Source organism: Ictalurus punctatus, chromosome 13, assembly GCF_001660625.3.
Source record: "Ictalurus punctatus breed USDA103 chromosome 13, Coco_2.0, whole genome shotgun sequence".
In the NCBI taxonomy this organism is placed as follows: Eukaryota; Metazoa; Chordata; class Actinopteri; order Siluriformes; family Ictaluridae; genus Ictalurus; species Ictalurus punctatus.
In genome coordinates, this window is record NC_030428.2 from 1,510,317 (window position 1) to 1,532,922 (window position 22,606).

The window sequence follows — 22,606 nt, forward strand, 5'->3', positions numbered from 1 at the left end:
GATTACACCTTCCTCAGACGGAGTGGGCGGAAACACGTGTCTGTATACAAATGCCACGCTAACTCATTTTTTATGACCTTGTTCTGGTTCCCCGAGAACAAAAAGAAGTACTTACTGCATGTGACCGGGTAGTTTTTGACTGTCAGTTGAGCTTGGAACGATCGCCAGAGGGCTAGAGCGGGGTGAGAGGCTAGAAATGTAAAGAATGGCAAATTTGGACAAAGGCGCCGTCTTCCTTTTTAGCCTCTCGTTGTGGTTTATCCAGCTGACTCAGACATGCCTGGAGGAAGCACAATGCTTGTTTTATCTGATTTCTCTCTCTCAGTGAAAAATGCCACTCACCTGAACTAAAAGAGGCCACTTGGCACATTTCACTCAAGCACTTGTCGACAGATTACCTACATCATTAATCTTTACCGTCGCTTACTGGCCTTCCTTGCCAGAAGGAGTCATATTTAAAAATCTGACTCCTACATGATAGTTCTGCATTTTACTACAGTGTGTTACGCAACAATCGCTGTGGAAACATCTCATCAGGGTTAAAAAGTATATTCCGAGGTTTGAGCTAAGACTAAGTATAGTCAGGTTTACTACGAATATATGAATGGGCACTGAATGACTAATAAATAGTCCAGTAAAAGCTCAAGTACACTTACTTATGATTTACTGCTAGTAACCAATCTTTTCTAAGATTTACAAGTACAGTGTACTTGAAGGGAAGTACATTAAGTCTCAAGTACATGTTAAATTTACTTTTATCTTGTATGAGAATTACACCAAGCTGTACTTTTTTTTCTTCAGTTTACCGCTATTACTCCATCTTTTCTTAAGTCTACTTAAATAGAAGTACACTATGTCAAGTACACTTTCAGTTTACAGCTAGTATACTCTGTTTTCTACGTCAATAGATAGTATACTTATACAGTTGTATAGCTAGTATACTATTAAGTATGCTATTTTTATGTAAGTCATTAATTAATCAATTAGTTAGTTAATTGGTTAGTTAATTAACATATTTGGAAGAGCAAACATTTGATCATCTTTGAACATTTGATCATCATTTTTTTGAAAAAAAAAAAAAAAAAAAGTTAGTTGAGATCAGCGTTGTCTTTAATGGTTGTGGATTTGCCCAAACTACACGAAACCACAGACTCTTTCAGTCAGGCCGGTAGCTTTCTCACTCTGGTCCTGGTCATTACAGTCATCACTGGTTGTGAAGGTGGTTCATCAGCCACAGACTAATCATTTGGTATTGTGTTGATTTGTGCCGTAGCAGTCTCACCACTACACTCCAATGATGAAATATGTGTGTCTGCATCCTGGAAATGGGCAGCATCAGGCGCCGCTTCACTGGATTTCTCCTCCTGGAAAGGCGGATCACACTTTTTCTCCTTCTCGTGTTTTCTTGAAAAAGTGTAATATTGAACTTTGCGCACCCACCATTGTCACCAATAAGTTTGAATACAGCCTAGGCCCCCCCAGGCTCCCTCGTGGCTACGCTACTGGTTTGAAATCTGCGCCATTTGTACATAATTTTACTTACTTAGTGGAATGATGTATTTCAAATAGTTTGGAGATCTTTTTAAATCCTTGCCAGACTCATAGGCATCCACAATCTTTTTTTTCTTCCTGAAGGCCTTACAGAACTCTTTAGATCTCGGCATGATGACACCACACACCTCGATAACAAAGGGAACACCAGACACTAGATATGAGAGGGGAATAAATAAGACCAGTTCCACCTGCACTCCCTGAGCAGGTTCTAATCACTGGCACCCGATCTTTAACACCTGTTTCAAAGAGGATCAAGTGTCAAAATGTCAATAAATGTCCAAATAAAACCCCAACAGTTTCCTTGGGGTGTACTAATTTTTTCACATGACTATATATTTAGCATACTATAATTGAATAGAAGTACACCAAGTGTCAAGTACACTTTCACTGTACTGCTTGTGTGCTATCTTTTCTAAGTATACTTGAGTAGAAGTGCACTAAGTCAGGGGTTCCCAAACTTTTCCAGGGCAAGGCCCCCCAAATGGCATTATCATTTGACCGAGGTCCCCTTTTTGCAAGATGTCTTTAAAACACATTAAAAATACAGACTTCTGAATATATCCCCCTTTTTTTATTATTAATAATTGCATCTTACATCACATTACATTAGGAATTGATTGTGTGTGTGTGTGTGTGTGTGTCTGAGAGTGAGAAATAGAAAACATACATTTATTTATTTTTCACACCAAATTGTTGAGGCCCCCCGGGCGCCCCCTGGCGGACCCAAAGGTGGCCGCAGCCCCCAGTTTGAAAACCACCGCACTAAGAGTTAAATATATTTTCAGTTTGCTGCTATGTTTTAAGTTAGCTGACAGTTTACAGCTAGTATACTAACTTTTTAAGTTTATTTGAAGGGAAGTCAATTAAATGTCAAGTATACACACAGTTAATTTTAGTATACTAGTTTGTCCAATTATATGTCTGGTTTACAGCTTTCTTAATTTTTAAAAGAATACTTCAAGAGAAGTACATTACTTTCAGTTCAGTACACTTACTTTTCCAAGTGGACTTAAATATAAGTAAACTAAATGTCAAGTGCACTTAGTATACAGCTAGTATACTCTGTTTTCTAAGTACAATGGAAGTATACTTTTGACACTTGGATACTTCTCAATGTACAACACTTCAAATACTCTAGTATACTAGTTATTCTAAGTATCCTTGGAGAGAAGTACAGTAAGTGTATGCTTACAGTTGACTTTTTATATACTAGCGTTTCCAAGTATTCTTTAAGAGAAGTTCACTGCCAAGTATTCTGACCAAGTATACATCAAACAAAGTACATTAAGTGTCAAGTACACTTGGCTGTCTTGTTGTGAAATTAATTGAATGTGTTATGTTTATCATTAAATATCCAAGTCAGCTGATTTGTATCAGTGTAGTAGTCACAAAGCATAGGATTTTATTTCTTTTGTGTGTGTGTGTGTGTTTTGCTGGACAGATAAACTCATAATGGGACGTGACCTGTATATGAGATTCCCACGCTTCTTCTGTTTTCATAGGACTTTGCCAAACATATTCCTTTTTAATGTTATCGTTACAGTTCTGAAAGCTATCCAAGGAACTTACTTGAAATTATAGCTGTCATATGTTGATTAAATATTTCCCTTAGTGGAAATATTAGACTCGGAAAGCCGACTATTTTAAAGAATGACGTTTTGGGTTGTATATCACAATAGCGTCCGGTCTGAAAGGACTAATCCCAGCCAACAAAGGAAAAAAAGAACGCCGTGTACTTTCTCTATATATTAGTCATCTTCTAATTAAGCCTTAGACAGTCATAATGATAATGATTTGTACGTTCATAAATAATAGAACGTGTACCAAGAGAGGTCACGGGGTTAATCATTATCCTTATGGGAAAAAGTCTGTTTGCTGGATGGAGTTCAGAATTTTTTTTTTCCCTCTGCCGCATAAAACTTGCCTCGTTTCATTTGTCTTGTTTTGATCGATGTGCTTTTAGCATTCATAGTGGAGCATAGTGACCCATGGTTAAAGCCAAATGAAGTGAAGATCTGAGAATGGGCATCCAACACAATTCAACAAGAAGATATGAAACAACGAGGCTCTCAAAATTCATCTAAAAGAGTCGGTTCAAAGAGTCGATTCATTTAATGAGACATCATTAATTAAAAAAAAAACAACAACAAACATGCTCGAAAGGACTTCTTCATATGGAAATTCTTTTTGATTTCACCTCACTCAATTTTATGCTAAATGATTCTGTTCAGCGCAAGCTTGTTTTGCTTTTCGCTAAGCATGCTAGCATTTTTCCCCCCTTTAAAACTACACTCAAGGCTGTTGGGTACTTGTGTTACTGTAAGTGCATGATAAAAATACGTCACTTTTCCTACAGTACGGTTAGCCAGAGGTGAAAAGCAACAGTATCTGTACTTGTACATTGTAATCTAGCTGCTGCTGTGTTCATTTGTACATGAATTTGTACTGTGACAGCTTGCTATTAGCATTCAGCTAATAACTTGCTCAGAGATATTATCATGCTAGTTAATATGTGAGGGATGAGGACTAAAGCTGTTGTTAGCTTGCGTAAGCTAAAGTTTTTCCATGTTCCCTGGTGAAGGAGGCGCTAATTTAGATCAAGAGAGAAAAAGGTTTTTCTTTTCCGCTCATACCTCATGTGGATTTACACGTTTCTACATTAATTTGAAGAATTTTTTTACCAGAGCGTTTATTTCAACACATTTATAATCAGACTTTTTAAAGGATTTCAGCACTTTTTAAACACCTCCGTTGCTAGCGTGGAAGTACTGCTACGCATGCTAGCATTCCCTCTGCCTTTTTTAAAGAATCGGTGAACACAATGTGTTTTTAGGTAAGGATTCCCATTCACTAACTCTTCATCCTTCTGTGTTTGTGTGAAGGTGGGCGTGTTCTCGGCTCAGCAAGTGTGTCATTCAGGACAGTACACCACCAGCGGCGAGTGCTGCAAACAGTGCCCGCCGGGCGAGGGCGCGGTCAAGCCGTGTGGAGAGACGCAAACAGTGTGTCAGCCGTGCCTCGACAGTGAGTACCTGGTTTAAAATGACACATCCTCACTTCTTTCCAAGCTGAATTAGTGGTAGTTCTCTAATGGAAAAAGCAGTTTTATTTTGAGTTCAATCCACGTGCTTTCCTTTTGATCTTGGTTCTGTCTCCACCCCTGCGTTGTCATTGCTGTGCTACATGATTGTGTCTACCTCGTCTGTGTTTCGCCCTTAATTACTTTGTACCATATATTTCTGCACATACACCGTTCTTGCAGTGTTTAGCATAATATAACTGGATGAAATGACACAATAAATAGGGTTTACTAATTTTAGTTCCTGTTACATATTTACTACCATATATTTACTACCAGCACTAGCTTTATGATTTGTTACGGCCAAAATGAAACCATTAAAACATTCAATTTCTAGTTTGCTAGAAAGCTAGGGATTGTTGGGAAATTTGTTCTGGCGATTGTTCAAATTTAAGCCCTGCCCTGTTTGAAGGTACTAATTAGTATTGCTGTAGTTATGTCAGAAAACTTAGTTTTTCACTTTTAATTTATTTATTTCTTTATTACAGCGCAAATGTAGTAGGAATGCAGAGGAATGCAGCAACAAATAATAAACGAACAAACAAAAGGGTGATGCGTTACAGTATATGGACAGAAACACTTCCTGGAAAATGAGACTTTCAGGGCATTTTGCTCTTCTGAAGCCATGCCCCTGAGTATGACTTAGCACTGGGATTGGACAGTGAATGCGTTTCAGTGTAGCATGACTGCAGTGGGGAATTCCAGTCACTGATGACCATTCATTTGCAATGAAGTTTTGCCTTTCAGTGTGTAACATTTTCTTCATGTTATTAAGGAAAACCAATACCGTTTTTTTAAACGATTGCTTTTCACTCTGGCAAGGTTTCTTCCCCGGAAGATGAGAAGACTCACTACATGCATTTTGGTCATGGGTACACTGCACGAGAGAATCCTGAATACCGAATGCCGATGAGCTTTCAGCAAAACGTTCTACCGTGGCTCTTCGGATGTTAAAGTCGGCTCCTGACGCGGTCGTGTCACTTGGGAACATTTAATACGCGTTTAACGTAAACTGAGAAAAAGATCATTGCATGTAAACAGAACATGATACGTCTGAGCTTGAAATGTGCAAATTCCACCCTGAGGTCAAACATCAGAGCAGGGTCAGCGTGGTGATGAAAACGCGTCATGTTTGAACAGAAGGTGAGGGACCGCGCTCTCACGCTTTCGCTGCCATGGGTGTGATAAATTTCTAGAAATACGGGAAATGGGTTCGAGCACATGTTTTCTTTGGATGGGTGCTTTCACACTTGTAAAAAAGTTGTCTGAAGAGCTCAAAGTCGATTTTCTTCGTCTCCTACCGTGTCTGGGTGGCTGATTGCAGACCACTCCAAAGAATGAAATGAACCTGGTCCAAACATATCATTTATTAATAGTCATTTATACCACAGAAGGTTTATTTATTTATAAAGCACATTTAAAAACTCTGAAAGTGCTGTTTCAGGGAAGATTTGAACATAGTGGTAGAAGAGGAAGATCTAATATACAAAGGGAGACTATTCCAGAGCCTGGCAGCAGCTACTGAGAAGACCCGGTCAACTTTGGTTTTAAAGCGTGAACGAGGGACTGAAAGAGTCGTTGATCGAAGAGATCTCGATGCAGTATTCAGGCTAAGGAGATCACATATGTACCGGTGAGCAAGTCCGTGCAAAGCTTTAAAAATGAATGTACCGCATTATGTACCATTTGCAAGTGATCGAGAGCGGTTTTAGCCAATCAGAAATAGAGGGAATTACAGTAGTCTAACGTTGATGTTAAAAATGCATAAATAACCGTTTCACGGTCCTTCTTCAGCTGAAAAAAGCTGCTTTTGACAACAGCACTGATCTATTGTATTGTGTTGTACACAACGTAGGCTCTCGAACAACACCAAGGTTTTTGACACGATCATTTGACATATTGGTAGAGAGAGGACCTAACTGGTTGACGCAAGCGCTTCATGTGAAGAAACCCACCAACATACCAGAGTTGAAGATGTTCTGTACTGAGGAACGGGCTAAAATTCCTCCAGTTACCCCAAACGTTTAGCTGCAGTTATTGCTGCACAAGGGGGTCACACCAGATACTGAAAGCAAAGGTTCACATACTTTTACCCCTCACAGATGTGTAATATTGGATAAGTACAATAATTTTGTCTCATTTGTTCACAAATGACAATTTTGCCTGGGTAAGTGAAATATCGCTGAACATAACCACAGGGTTAACTACAACAAGCTGAAAAACTATTTCAGCAGGGTGAACCTGGGGCGCATTCCGGCGATACCTGTTTGTGTCAGGACAGTGATTAATGTCAGGCTAGACAGAACTGAAGGGACATGTCAAAACTGGACATTATGAGTGTATAATTATTAGTGTCTGTTTCTGATCACCGATAGTCCGGATACCGCTTCCAGGTGGGCCTTTTTTCCCTTAAGTTTCTGTCTCTATTGAGGTTCTCAGGTGTGCAAATTGACCATTCATGTAAAAATCAGGTGATTGTGAAAGCACACTAGAGGTGCATCCCAGATCCTGATGTTTACGGCGAAACTTTAACCTCAAAAACAAAACCAAACAAAAAACACGTCAATCCGTCGCCCGGAGCTTGTGATTTGTCATGTTTCGGAGAATCTGATAAGCCTCTAAAGCACCCATGCGTGTGTATGTCAATGGAACTCCTTCGCCTCGGGCCAAAATACTCCATCAACATACACGAGGCCCTCCACCTTCTTTCTGATCACCCACCTGTCACTAAAGGCCCTACATCACTAGGATTAACCTATAAAGGTAGACTTCACTCTTTATTCTGTTTCACACTCCTCATTTGAAACTTTTACCTCAGCTGAAATTTAGTTTTGTTTTGTGAAAGCATTATTCCCATCCCCAGCTTTACAGAAATCCAGATGTAGATTTTAATCCAAGCCAGAGCCATGAACAAGCCAGATGCAACAGTGGTGAGAAAAAACTCCCGGAGATGACATGAATACACCTTGACAGAACCCAGACTCAAAATGGAACCGGTCCTTTTCTGGATTATAAAATATTACAGTAAACAATAAAGTCCCGAGTGTGTTGAAGCACAGGAGAGCCTTGGGTACAGATCTACAGTATCCAGGTGAGATTAAACACTGAAGCAAGGGTGAGACTTGGGTGCAAATATCCACAACAGAAGAAGGTGAGTCGGAAATGCAGGCGCTCCAAGAAGAAGTAGAGCAACAGCGCACAATTTGTGTCCTTTTTACACTCGAGTGAAATTTGAATCGTCCACTCAGATTCATATTTCAGTCGAGAGTTTCCTAGGATAAAGGTGTTTAAATAACATCAGGATGTGAGGTCTTCTCTCACTTCTCATTTCCCCTTTCCTGCTCCTAAATGGCTTATTAGGAGACATCTGAAAATGCAAATGGCTGAAATTAGGAGACATGATAGCAACGTGAACTTTGGGAGTGCAGACAGAATGACTGTGACTTGATAGCGAGATAAACCAGCTGCTTTAGCAACACATACACACACACACACGGACACAATAATAATAAATTATATCTGGCCACATCAGTTTGCCTTTTATGGCCACACAGAAGTCATTTACAGAATGTTACCTCTGCTCCTCTGCACAGTACCAACCATGGAACTGACACACACACACACACACACACACACACACACACACACACACACGCACACACACATATGGTGTAGTCTCTCTGAAATAATGCACTGATATGCATTATTGATGACGCACATTATGGTAACGGCTGCAAGAGAGGAGTAGAGAGGGAGTAGAGCAAGATGAAGAAAGAAGGGGTGAAAAAAGAGAGGGGGCAAAAAGAGAGGAAAAGGCTGAGTGGGTGCTTTCCTTCACTTTAGCCATCATCAGAAAATCCATTAGTGACCATAGTGCATGACACACCAGGGAATCTAGAGAGGTAATAATCAAGCGCTGATGAGTGTGTGAGAGTGTATGGAGAATGCGTTGGTGTGTGTTGAGTGTGGGTGTGTATGGACACAGTGCTACCCTGTTGACTATCCCTCGTTTATAAGCATACGGTGTCCTGATCTGTATTAAAACAACCATTATTCTGTAGGCTAAATAGGCAGGTTAGTCATAGTACAAACGGTTAAAGAAAAACTATTAGGGACTTCTAGTGCTCTTAGACTTAGTGGTTAGCACGTTTGCCTCACACCTCTAGGGTTGAGGGTTCGATTCCCACCGTGGCCCTGTGTGTGCGGAGTTTGCATGTTCTCCCCGTGCTTCGGAGGTTTCCTCCGGGTACTCCGGTTTCCTCCCCCAGTCCAAAGACATGCATTGTAGGCTGATTGGCATGTCCAAAAGTGTCTGTAGTGTGTGAATGTGTGTGTGTGATTGTGCCCTGCGAAGGATTAGCACCCTGTCCAGGGTGTACCCCGCCTTGTGCCCCATGCCCCCTGGGATAGCCTGCAGGTTCCCTGCAACCCGGTAAGGATAAGGGAATGGGAACAGGAGCTTGTGGGTGGCAAGAGTGTCCAGATGTGGCCGGAATTCAAGGTCTCAGAATGTCAGCAGTAGTATCTGGATGGGGCAGAATCTTGAAGGCTTCGGTTTCTGACCCTCAAGATGACTAACTAGATGGTCCAGATGGTGTGGGAGCTTTTGGATGGCACCAGAAGTTTTCCTATAGGATGGCAGGAGTAAGATATAGATAGAGTCAGATGCATGTAGGCTTCAATTTTGGCCTCCAGGATGGCACTAGTAGTATCTAGATGGAAGCAGGAAATTGAAGAGCTCAGAGTGGAAGACATAAGAACTTGGAAGAACAGGAGCTTGTTGCCATTATGATGGCTGGAGTACAGTGAAGATGTGGTAGGTCTTGAGAGGTGAAGCAGAATCTTGTGGGCCTAAAAATAACGGGAGTGGGATCGGAATGAGAGCAGGAGCTTATAAGCCTTAGGATGGGAGCTGAAGCTTATAGCCATTTGGATGGCAGGGATAGGATCAGAATAGAGGCAAAAGCTCGTAGGCTTTAGTTTCTGGGTCTCATAATGGAAACAGGAGGTTAAAGGTGGGTCAGAAACTTACAGCCCTTATAGTCCTCAAGTAGGTCCAGATGACTCCAGGACCTCAGAGTGGAAGACATAAGAAACAGTGGAAGCAAGAGCTTGTTGACGTCAGGTTGGCACAAGTAGAACAAGGATATGGTAGGCCTCAGGACATAAAGCAGGAGCTTGTGGGCCTGAAGATGGACGGAGTGGATCAGAAATGTGTAGGCTTCAGTTCCTGCGAGTCAGGATGGCAACCTTAGTATCTGGATGGGTCAGAAACCTAGAGTCCTATAGAAGTTCTCAAGAAAATCTCGTAGGCCTCAGAGTAAAGGAAGTAAGAATTCAAAGGAACATGAATAGGGATAGCACATTTTGGCATCATGCTGGCATTAATACAATGAGCAAAACATATAGCCCTCAAGTTGGTGACAGCAGAAAGATCTTAATAGGAGCAGAAGGTTCTGGGCATCAGTATGGGTTGGTGCAAGAGATTACTGGTGTCTCAATGGCATGAATAGGCATTTGCGAGCCTCAGGACAGGTAATAAGGGAAGTGTTATGCATTATTTCTTTACATTGAACTAATCTGTGTGCAAAATTGTTATCAATATCGGTTACCTGTGCAGCATAGAAAGCAATGACGCCCATACTTGAAGGATCCCTGAGACACCAGCAACATTTGCTCATATCATTAAAGTTGGATGATTGCATGTGAAAAGTGTAAAAACAGCTCTGACATCTCAGATCAGCAGGACACCCATGGTCTTCCACCTGTACCTTTTTTGACACAAGAAGGTCAGCTATAGGCTTGACTGAACAGAGAAAGAGAGTGCATGTTTAAATCCTGATTATTGTCAGGAAGGCATTTCCAAAGCCTAGGAGCCACGTAGGAAAAGGATCCACTGTGGTCTCTTGGTATTGATCAGAGAGCTGCATTTAGCAACCATAGAGACCAAGTGAGATTGCTTAGGTACTACTCTAAGCCATTTAGAGCTTTAAATGCCAAAAGCAAGCCCTCTTTAAAAAACATAACAGGTGGCCAATGTAGATTGGAGGCAACCAAAGTGCTCAATGTTTCTAGTTACTGTAAGAACCCTAGACTAACTGAAGCCAATTCATGCTTCTTATAATAAAGGTTTCATATCTATATACCGGAATTGAAAAGGAGTGTTACCGTCAACACCAAAGATGATTGGTTCAAGACATACCGTGCTTAGGCAGGTTATTTCTGATTGTCTTGGGTTCAGGGATGAATGCACACAAGGTGATGTATGGATATATGATTTGGAAGGAATGTGAAAAGAAACCTGTGATTATTAGGCCCTCCCCCAAACGAGCACAGTATTGATCCTGGGTGTGGACTCAGACATTCAGGCTAGTTGTGAAAACTATAAGTGAACGTTACAATGCATCCAGTCCTTAATGTTTCTGGTGTATCTATAATTCATTTGTAGTTCTAAATGTAAAAAAATGTAGTTCATAGTTTAGTTCTAAATGTAAAAAAAATGTAGTTCATAGTTTAATTCTAAATGTAAAAAGCATGTACAAAGATTAAAGCAGAAAGAAAAGAATTCATCTTTGTGGTACTCTGTAATGTACTTATTTAGGGGCAGATCAAATTCGTTTGGATTTTTACCCTTTTTTCTACCAGTTTGGGCAGTGGTGGCTTGGCGGTTAAGGCTCTGGGTTACTGATCAGAAGGTCGGGGGTTCAAGCCCCAGCACTGCCAAGCTGCCACTGTTGGGCCCTTGAGCAAGGCCCTTAACCCTCTCTGCTCCAGTGTCATGGCTGACCCTGCACTCTGACCCCAACTTCCTGATGTGCTGGGATGTGTGAAGAAAAGAATTTCACTGTGCTCTAATGTATATGACCAATAAAGACTCATTATCTTTAATTTTGTCATTTGCCCATTCCCACACTCTAAATAGATATGGCAGCTATTGTACTAAGCAGGGAGGGTGAGGGATAACGTGTGCTTCCTCAAAGGCATAGGAAACCACCATATCTTTTCAAACTACTGCTCACTCAGAGGAAAGCTCTGCCCAGTTACTTATACATGAGCTGACCATAGTGTCATTTTGATGGTCAGGAAAGAGAAAATTGTAGTAACACCATCCCTCCAACCTGTTTTACTCTCTTGGACCCCCAGCCATGGATGGCATTTGGATCTTTGAGATTTGATCTTTAGATCTCCTGACGACAGGGCAGGCGTTTTGGTTATGCTACTCCAGTGTCCGTAACCCCATTTTCATTAATAAAATGATGCCTGTCAGGTAAAATATTGGTCTAAATGATCTATAGCAATGGTCACCAACCCTCTTCCTTGAGATCTACCTTCCTGCAGGTTTCTTCTCCTACCAAAATCGAACACACCTGTTTTTAGTTGATCAAGAACTTCTTAAAGTATTAATGATTAGATGGTCAGGTGTGCACGATTATGGTTGGAGCTAACGCCTTCAGGAAGGTTGGTGACCACTGATCTATAGAGTCAAAGCTGTACAGGTCTGTGGTATGAAGAGAATGATCTACCAACAGAAGACAACAAAGTAAACGAGCCAATGTCTGTGCTATAGAGGGATCTAAATCTAGAAGCCCTTCATAAGACCAGACAAGTTTCTTTATTAGTTTAAGAATCGTAGTCGGAAATCCATAGCAGATTTGCAGTAGGCCCAAAACAGGATGAGGATTTAGGGAAACAAGAAATGAGTAGAATGGAGTTTACTCAGGCAAGACTTCTCAGACAATAGAAAACAAAGCACAGCCTGAGGTAAAAACAGGACAATACCCAGGTCTGTATTTGGGCACGGGACAGAGTCTGGAGTGGGATCTGAGACAGAAACAAGGCTGAGGACATAAATAGGAACAGGACTCAGACTGAAACAGTAGAAGTAGTAATACGGGCTGAAACAGGAGATAGGACTGCATCAATTTGCCAACAACTTTCATGGCCACTGGCATTTAGTCAATGGAAAACCGACTTGCACCGACTTGCACATCTTTTTTTGAGGGGTCAATGAATGTATGTCCCCCCATTTAGAAGGAATTATAGACTTATAAAAGACTTGAAATACCAGAATAGTAGTGGCAACTCTGCTGAGGACACCTGCAATAACTCAAATGTGATTGACAAAAAAGTTAAGGAAACAGAAAGAAGGACATTGGCTTCTTGCAGGGTCCCTGGTCCAATCCTGAGTTCAGGTGACTGTTTCTCATGTTCTCTTTATGTCTGGGGGGGGGGGGGGGGGGGGGGTAACGCTGGGTTCTCTGTTTTAGTCCCATATGTCAAGTGCCCTGCAATGGCCTGGTGTCCCATCAAGGGTATTCCCACCTTATGCCCAGTGCTCCTGGAATAGACTCTGGCACCCTGCCCAGGATAAAGCGCTCATTGAAGATGAATGAATGAACAATGCTGCAGATAGTTAGTCATCTGCAAACAACTTTCTGTCCATTATATTTTACTGTTCATATTTATTTTTCCAAAGACACTGTATAGTTTCTTGCAAACTTTTGGCATCTTTGTGATTTTCCAAAAACTGACTACTGTCACAAGTTCTAACTGAGACCTGACGAGCATGAGATCTCAAAAAGCATCAGTTTTGTTGTAATTTAAGAATTATTTTAAATCATGCAAGGGTCTCTTTAATTCCTGGGTAAATAAACACACCATCTTCCTCTTACTCAGACTACTGGCTTAATTCAGCAGAAATTCAGAGGCCAATGGAAGGTCAGATGAGATCTTAAACACAACGCCAAGATAGCTCACTCTCTTAGCGTCCCCTTTTTTTTTTTTCCTTTTCTCAGTGCATGCCCTTATCACACGGTATCTTTAGGAACAGTGTTTATTAACAGGCTTTTGAAAACATCATATGATCTAGTAAATATGCTGAATGAATCTTTTGTGTTTCATTTAGTTCAACTCTGTGAAAGTTCATACTACGCTGACACTCCGCTTTTCTTTTCTAACAGATTTTATAAATGAATGAAATCACTCGATTTATTTGTTTGTTTATCAATTGTTTCTTTATGTATTTACTTTGGGGAAAAAATTAACATGAAACTTAAAACAGTATACTTTTATAAATAAATCATATCAAACTTGATGATGATGATGATTATAAGAAACAGACTGTTAAGGCTTCCATCCATCCATCCATCCATTTTCCATACCGCTTATCCTACACAGGGTCATGGGGAGCCTGGAGCCTGGAGTTCCCAGGGAACTCGGGGCACAAGGCGGGGGACACCCTGGATGGGGTGCCAACCTATCACAGAGCACAATTGCACACACAATCACACACTATGGACAAATTGGAAATGCCAATCAGCCTACAGCACATGTCTTTGGACTGGGAGAGGAAACTGGAGTACACAGAGGAAACCCTTGATGCATGGGGAGAAAATGCAAACTCTGCACACACAGGGAGGAGGCGGGATTTGAACCCCCAACCCCAGAGGTGCGAGGCAAACATGCTAAGCCACCTTGCCCTCGATTCTTAATGATGAGCTGATGCTTTTGACGGACACTTTAGAAGTCCATCTGTCTAACGTTGCTTTCATTCCTTGCAGGTGAGACGTTCTCGGAGAGCTTCAGCCACACAGCAAAATGCAGGAAATGCACAGAGTGCACTGGGCTGTTACGCATGGAGACGCCATGCACGGATGCCAACGACGCCACCTGCGTGTGCGACTATGGCTACTTCATGTCACCCATAACGGGGCAGTGCCAGGCGTGCACGGCGTGTCCATTGGGCAGCGGCGTGCTGAGGCGCTGCGCCCTCGAGCAGGACACCATATGCGAGATGTGCATGGACGACACATACTCAGACCAGGAGAGCGAGCTCAACTTGTGCCTGCCGTGCACCATCTGCGAGGATACAGAGGAGCTCCAGCACTGCACCGCCGTCAGCGACACCGTGTGCCAAGGTACGAAAGCGGCGCTGTAGAAATGGCGCACTCTTGAGTTTGCCAAGACGAGAGAGTTCCTGTTACCCCTTCGAAGTACAGTGTTTATTCATTAAACAACGTCATTTTAAACAGCTTTTTGTCTGTTACATTAGTTACATTCCATGTTTGCAAAACAACTTCGTACCCATTATCAACTTATTATACGTTATAACAGCTATAACACTAGTTCCCTCACCAGCCTCTCTTTTTTCCTCTCTTGAAGTTGATGAAGATAAAAAAAACATGTTTTGCCATGCTAATTGCAAAACTCCTCTGTTCTGAAGATGTTGGAAAATGTAAAGTTACAGTTTTACCTCTGACACTGGAGACTCCTTACATTTACACTTGACATTTTACATTTATTCATTTAGCAGATGCTTTTATTTAAAGCATCGTAGAAATGAGAAAATACAACCAAAGCGATATATCAAGAAGAGAACAATACAAGTAGTGCTACCATACAAGATCAGTAATTGAGTTCCAGAAGAAGCAAAGTGCGCAGAGTAGAGGTGTAAGTGCCAGAGTAATTTTTTTATTTTATTTTTTATTTTTAAATTTTTTTTAGGGGTTAGTTAGGTGTTCACAGAAGAGGTGGGTCTTTAGCTGTTTTTTGAACATGGTGAGTGATTCTGTGGTCCGGATTGGAAGTTCATTCCACCACTGAGGGACAGTTAGTTTGAATGTTCTTGAAAGGGACGTTGAGCCACACTGAGTAGGCACTACTAAGCATCGGTCATTGATCGATGGCAGATTGAGTGAGGGAACGTAAGCTTTCAGGAGAGAGTTGAGGTAGGGGGCGCTGTTTCAGACAAGGTTTTCTAGGTGAGCATCAAGGCCTTGAATTTGATGCAGGCATCTACAGGAAGCCAGTGGAGGGAGATGAAGAGGGGTGTGATATGGGTTCTCTTGAGCTGGTTGAAGATGAGGTGCGCTGCTGCATTCTGAATCATCTGAAGGGGTTTGATGGAGCTGCTGGGAGACCCGAGAGTAGTGAGTTGCAGTAGTCCAGTTTAGAGATAAGAAGAACCTGGATTAGTATCTGTGTAGCCTGTTCGGTGAGGTAGGGTCTGATTTTCTTGATGTTGTACAGGATGAACCTACAGGACTGTGCAGTTGTTGAGATATGGTCTGTAAAGGTCAAGCTGTCATCAAGAATCATTTACAAGAATCAAGACTCCTTCCGTAAATAGTAAATAATCAACGATTAGACACATTTTTAAGACTTTTTTGTGGTGTGTCTGCAGTACAAGTCCCTGTGAATGAGCAGTTACGATAGTAGAAACCAGAATCCAGTATCGATAGATAGATGGAGAGCAAGAGAGAGAGAGAGAGAGAGAGAGAGAGAGAGAGAGTGCTGAGAGATGTACCAATAAAGCAAAAGCGACAGATGATAGAAGAAAAAGCGAAAACAGGTGAGAAACCAGCAGAGGGAAGGAGATTTCCAACAGCACTTGGCCAATCGTAAATCTAAAAAAATCTCATAAACCCATCAAAAAAATGCATCACTGTAGTCAAACTGACTAGCACCCTGAAGGGCAAGCGGTCAGAAGTTAATCCTGTGACCTTTATCCCCTTCGTCCACCTATACGCTGATATAAAGCCAACGTGGTAAAACTATTACTCTCGTTTTTCCATCCACTGTAGATTCATGTCCTTGTGTGACATCACTTTTTTATCCTGAAAACTTTCCAAACTGGCAAAGTGAACGCTAAAACACAATCAGTCAACGATATATACGCTAAATTACCTGAGAGTGTTGGGAAGCTAGCTAACAAATAGCTAGCAAAAAACATTTCTTGAGTTTCATTTTACATTTCTTCTCTTTGTAAGATGGATTTTAGACCCATTTGATATATTTTCCTGAGGTAAAAACAACCTTTCTAGCAAAGCTAAATAGCCTCATTTTCACGTGCTATATATGATACATTTGTAAAGCATGTCGTTTTGAGCAGTTTCCATGTACACAATACTGACAGAAAGAAAACAAAAACAGTTTAACGTCGGGTTGGCGTTTCAGAGTCCGTGACAATAAAATTTGTCTCCATAAGTCCAAGACGTTTGCTAGTTAAATAGGTAAAACTAGCAAAGAAGGCTTGTTAAAGTGTGTGTAGCCAGAATGAAAGATGGGCTAGGCTAAAAACAGGCTAAGGGATGAAATCTAATAGGGCGCTAGTGTCGGAAAAATGCTAACAATTTCACCTCCTTTTGAAAACAGTGAGATATTTAATACCACCCACCATATTAGCATACCTCACAGGCTAGTAATTAGCATTCTAAGGTGTGTCGTCGTTTATCTTGTAGAATTTTTTAACCTCGTTATTTTTCCTGATATGCATTAATAATAAGCAGCATGCTTAGTTTATTTTTTTTCTCAGAGAGCACTAAATCTGCTAAATCATTATGCTAGGTGCTACAGTGTTTATGTGTGTGTGTGTGTGTGTGTGTGTGTGTGTGTGTGTGAGAGAGAGAGTTCAATACCTATCATATGGTACATTGTAAAAATTGTTATGAAATTTCTGATATTAGGACTGACTGAAAGGGGTTTAGGGTGTGTTTAGGGTGTGTCGTTGCTAGTGAAATGTCTAAAGTTGTCTCACTGTTGGAGATTTTTAGCTTCAAGCAGACATTTCACTCTAATCTTAGTCCACGGGGTGAAAGGTCAGAGGTTGCGACAGGCTACTGTAGGCAAGAGGTTAATGAATAGATGGACAGGTTTGCATCGTGTTGATTACCTCTGTAAACACGACGCTAAGCACTCAGATGATGAAAGGCTGAAAGCTAATGAGCTAGAGGTTCAGCAACAGGACTGGTCCTTATGTCCTTACTGCTGGTAGAATTCATTCAAAACAATCTGGATTTTCGAAAAAAACATGGCGTCGATGCTCCGATTGTGATAAAGAGAAATCCAGCATTGCATCACAGAGCGGAAGAAAATGAGGAAAGCCGGGTTTCAGAAAAGATTTTGATCTCATCTGGTCCGAACATGCTCTTGGGTCTTGCTGTAATTAGAGTGTGTGTTTGTGTGTGTGTGTGTGTGTGTGTGTGTGTGTGTGTGTGTGTGTGTGGGTGTGTGTGTGTGCAGGGGGCCCACACAGGAAGCCATTTAGGTTAGCGGAGGAGGCTGCGTGAAAGTGGTGTGTAATCTCATTAATAAACGGATCAGTTTCAGAGCTTCTACCATGTGGGTGTGTGATGAATGACCGAGGGGAAGAGAAGACTCCCAGGAAAGAAGGGTCCAATCAATTATAGTCATTTTACCATGACAGTGTATGGTTTAGCTTTATTGCTATAGCGCTAAATCTACTTAGTGACGTTGATACAATGGCAAAGAGACATATAAAGGTCAAAAACCAGGGATCAGACAGTAAAAACAAAACAGCGAGACAAACCAGATTCACAAATGCACATCTTTTTGGTCAGCATTCCCTCCCCACTCAACCACTCAACCACTGCTACCAACATGAACATGTGCTTTCTCCAAGAACTGTGGAGCAAGCCGCAGCCCTCTTCTACATACATGACCTCAAAGACACCTGGTTTTGAGAGACTATGCCATCTGTGGCATCATCAGGATTCCAACTCGCCACTTGGGAGCCCCTCGAAAATGCATTTGTGACAGGGAACAGGAATACTTTTGGTGTTATGCGAATGGAGAGGTCTTGATTGGTGCAATTGGTGGCCTGAAATGAATTCATATAACAGTTTAGTCGATCACAAGAAGAACCGTTCCGAGCACTATCAGAGCTCCTACATTTCCCCAGAGCAATATTTTCACACCTTCTCACCAATCAGAATCTAGAATTCAACAGTGCTGTGGTGTAAACAGACAGAAGGTATAAGAAGCAGGAAGTGGCACTTGAATGGAAACCCAAGGGAATTTCGTGGGTCTGACCTTGAAACTTCCTGACTCAGAGGTTCGAAACAGAGGCATTATGGAAGATCAAGTTGATCTTGAATTGTCTTGAATTCCACTTTCTGTCCGTCATACAATTATCACTCGGAGTGTGTGTGAGAACACATTGTACGCCGACCCTCCACAGCAGGGCATTGATAGAGTTATCACGGCCAGGACTGACCTTTCACCTTAGCCCGTTGCCTAATACAATGTGTGGTTTTGTGCCTGGAGAGACACCATGTTAATGCGCTGCTCTATCTCGTTTTGCCGTCCTCTCTCTCACCCCAGCCTCCTTCCATCACCCTCCATCTCTCGCCACGCTCCTACACAATGAAGTCCGCCAAGTCCGTGTTACGGCGCCTGCTGCTCGCTGGCTTTTACCCCTGTGACATTCCCAGAGTTTTTTTCTGATTTTTCCACAGCCACAAAGGTCCGAGAGGTGAAAGCCTGAGAACGTGGCTCAGCCCAGGGCACTTTTTTTTTTCTCCAGCCTCATAAATTCACCAAGGATGACCTCGAGAACTGGGGACGCAGTTAAATTTCACCCGAGCAGAATTCCCAGCGCAAGATGTTTCATTCCTTATGAGGAGCGCTAACTTGTGGTGTTTGTGGACTGCAAACTGACTTCAGTTATGGCAAAAAGTACGGCCCTCGGTTAACATCACTGCTGCTTCGAGGAGAATGACATCTATGATTGGACTTTTCTTGGGTTTGACGTCAAACTCAGGCCTTGCCGACCAAATGCAAAAAACCCAATATATAAAATCTCATAGTACGCTACGACTCAGCATTTTAACACTATCTAGAATGATAGAAATCTAGAAACTCTTCAACTCTATGCACTATGCACATTATGCAATTTATTCTACCAATACGTTTAAAAAAATATATATATACACGGTTATGTGAAGGGTTTCGCGAAGTAGTCGACTAATAGCTCCATCGATGCCGTTGTTAGGGAAAGCAGTGAAGCCGACCGTTGAAGACACATGCTGTGAATTTGTTCCTGATTGGCTCCTCTAGACATGGCTCCACTGAATTGTCAATTTCCTTACTCCTGGTTCTCGTCCGTTTCCGACTTTCTTCTGGTTCGCTTCCATTTTCTCTTCCGACTCCACGAAAATATCGCATTTCCTGCAATGTTTCCTTGGTGTAATTTTTAGCCCAAGTAGATTTCCATACTGTGAAAACTGTGGTTATGTTTTATTCTGTAGTTCAGCTAAACATTATCAGTATTGACTCAGAACAGATGAGAGCTCAGAATAAACACAGTTCTTCGCCAAACATTCGGTTTATATCAGCGACTTTTTAAATAAATAATAAAAAAACACGAGGTCATTGTGAATCTATGAACATCTGTGAGAACTCTTCTGTTTCCTCAACAAGCTGTCTTCAGCTGAATTATTCACATCATTGCATGTGATTGGAGAAACTGAATCGATTGGAGAAACAGAGGATTTGCTACAGATGCCACACTGATTCGCAAGATTCGTCGTTCGTCGCGCTCGTTGTTTTCATATTGTTTTGTTCACTGAAATACGTCACTTGGGTCTGCTTTCGGACCACAGTCCACCAGTTGACGCCCCTCATCTACGTCGCATCACTGCCCGAGTCTTCCTTTACACATTATTGAGTTGCTGCGTTCTGTTCATGACCATTTAAAAATATTTACCAAACGTGGTCTAATTGTAAAAAATCAATCCAAACTAAATCCTGTTGATTTATTTTGGCACTCCTACTACAGCATACTATTTGTGTCCAAGCTGTATGACTGGCCCGAATGACAGATTTCCTCAACGCACACGGGTCATATTTCAGATATCACAAATCGCTGTCCCTGAATTGCCCCCGAACCATTTGTGCGCGACCAAAAGCTGAAGGATTGTACGTATGAGGCACGAGGAGGAGGCGGAGGAGTGAAATGAAAGGCGAGACAGATGCACTCTTGAGATAAAGATGGAGAAGAGGAAGGGAAAAGAGTGAAAGAGCAGATGCAGAGAAGCAAATGCAGTCTATAGATGAAGGACAGATGAAGTTTCTCTCCTGCCTTATCGGGTTTCACAAACTGACCTCTGGGAACATTTCTGCTGTAGAGAACACACACACACACACACATACACACACAGTAAAACCAGATAAGTTCATTTAACTCAGAAGATTTGAGGAAACTAATTTTTTTTTAAGTTGATAAATCAATTTCTTTGAGCCAAATACAAATATAACAAAAAGTAACTCAAACTTATATTTAAGTGTATTTGGCTTCAAGAAATTGATTCAAATTTTCTTGAGTTAAATGAATTATCCGATTTTACAGTGTTCACACACACACACACACACACACACACACACACGTGTATATATATATATATATATATATATATATATATATATATATATATATATATATATATATACATATATATATATACATATATATATATGAGGCAGGTTTTCTGTCCTGGCTGGCATGACAAGGCTTGCTCTGATGGTAGCTATGTAGTTCATGCTCTATAAACAAATAATAACCTGCAGCGAGAGTCGGGACAAATCATCTTCTACATCGTCACACCTTTGAGCTAACGAGGCTTTCACACCTGCACTGACATGTGGCTACGTTTTCAGGTGTGTTTATACAGTATGTGTGTGTGTATGTGTGTGTGTGTGTGTGTGTGTTTTGTGTGAATGACGCTTCCATTTCTCCACAGTGACTCAGGCCATTTAATACCCGAGAGTAGAAGAAGGCTTTTCCAGGCTCAAGGCTCACATACATTGATACTGATATTGATATTCATGCATGAATTTACCATAGAAACTTCTTGCCTTCAGGCTTTCACTTTCAAAATGTATGAATTCGTTCTAATAATATCCGAATTTCCGTAAAATTTGCAGGTGTCGTGATAGTGGGCGGAGTTTCACACGTTGCCCCTGTGTCAACGTGTGGGTTTCCTTTGAGTTCTCAGATTTCCTCCAACCTCCAGAAAACATGCTGGTAGAATGAAAACGGATTGGCGAAGGGTTAAATTGCCCCTAGGTGTTAAAGCGTGTCCTGGGATGGGCTCCGGATGCACATTTACACAATCAGACGGAAACAACATGTTTCAGATCGCATGACACTGTGAATGTTTAAAGGTTATATCCAGCAAAACGTTCCCATTTTTTTGGGGGATTCTACAAAGTCTTAATTATCTGACAAACCCTTGAAGAACAGTCGGGTGTGCCACTTGTAGCTTGTCTCTTGTGGGCGTGTATCGACCCACGATGCTCTTGCTTGTGGGCATGGCCTGTCCTAGCTGTGTTCTAGGAATTATGGGAATTGGTAATTAGTAATTAGTAACAGCACGGAACACCAATCCTACTCCAACATACTGACCTTTTACTGTATGAAGCCATCTTCAGCTAGCAACATAATTCATATCATTGCTTGTTTTTAAAAATATATATATTTTTTTATGTGACCTCGAGCGAAATTGAAATTATTCGAATTTTGCGACTGACAGAGAATCCCTGTTAATTGTTAACATTCATAAACCATGCCAATAAAGTGTAACCCAATAGAGTTTAACCTAATCTCTTTAGAACCTCTCTGAAGTGGCCGAGTCCATCTGCTTCCATTTAGAGTGTAATTACTGTATCTAACGAGGAACAATCCAAACACACACACACACACACACACACACACACACACACACACACACACACACACACACACACACTCTCTCTCTCGTTCTCTCTTTTACCTTAAAAAAAAACCCAGGGATGTATGATGGATAGAATAACAACGAAATGACCTTCATGTGTTGTGGTGTAAAAACCAAAAAGGAGAAGTGAGCGAGGAAGGAGGAGAGCCGAGAAAAGGACCGGAGGGGAGCAGGATGAGCGAGATGGGAGTCTGGTCTTTATTGATGGAGACCGCCTCAGCGGTGCATAAGAGAGATGCGAAGATAAAGAGAGTGAGACAGAAAGAAAGAGAGAGAGAGAGAGATAGGAGATGAGATATATGGAGAGACAGAGAGAGAGAGAGAGAGAGAGAGAGAGAAAAGAAAAGACTGAGAGTGTTTTGTACACCACAAAGAGGATCTCTGTCCACGCTGGTGTCTGGTGTCCTGTCTCTGGGGAGAGAGACTTTTTGTGTGTGTGTGT

At 41.5% G+C, this 22,606-nt stretch overlaps 2 protein-coding genes across 4 annotated transcripts in view; both read left to right on the forward strand.

Moving 5' to 3' along the window:
- Positions 1-22,606, forward strand: part of LOC108273581 (pancreatic secretory granule membrane major glycoprotein GP2) — a 200,006-nt gene that overhangs the window by 31,546 nt on the left and 145,854 nt on the right. The window lies entirely within an intron of this gene.
- Positions 1-22,606, forward strand: part of ngfrb (nerve growth factor receptor b) — a 38,869-nt gene that overhangs the window by 4,442 nt on the left and 11,821 nt on the right. Inside the window, exons 2-3 of the mRNA XM_017482901.3 lie at positions 4,437-4,578; positions 14,194-14,550. Coding sequence (XP_017338390.1) covers positions 4,437-4,578; positions 14,194-14,550 — 499 coding nt within the window. The remainder of the gene's footprint in view (positions 1-4,436; positions 4,579-14,193; positions 14,551-22,606) is intronic.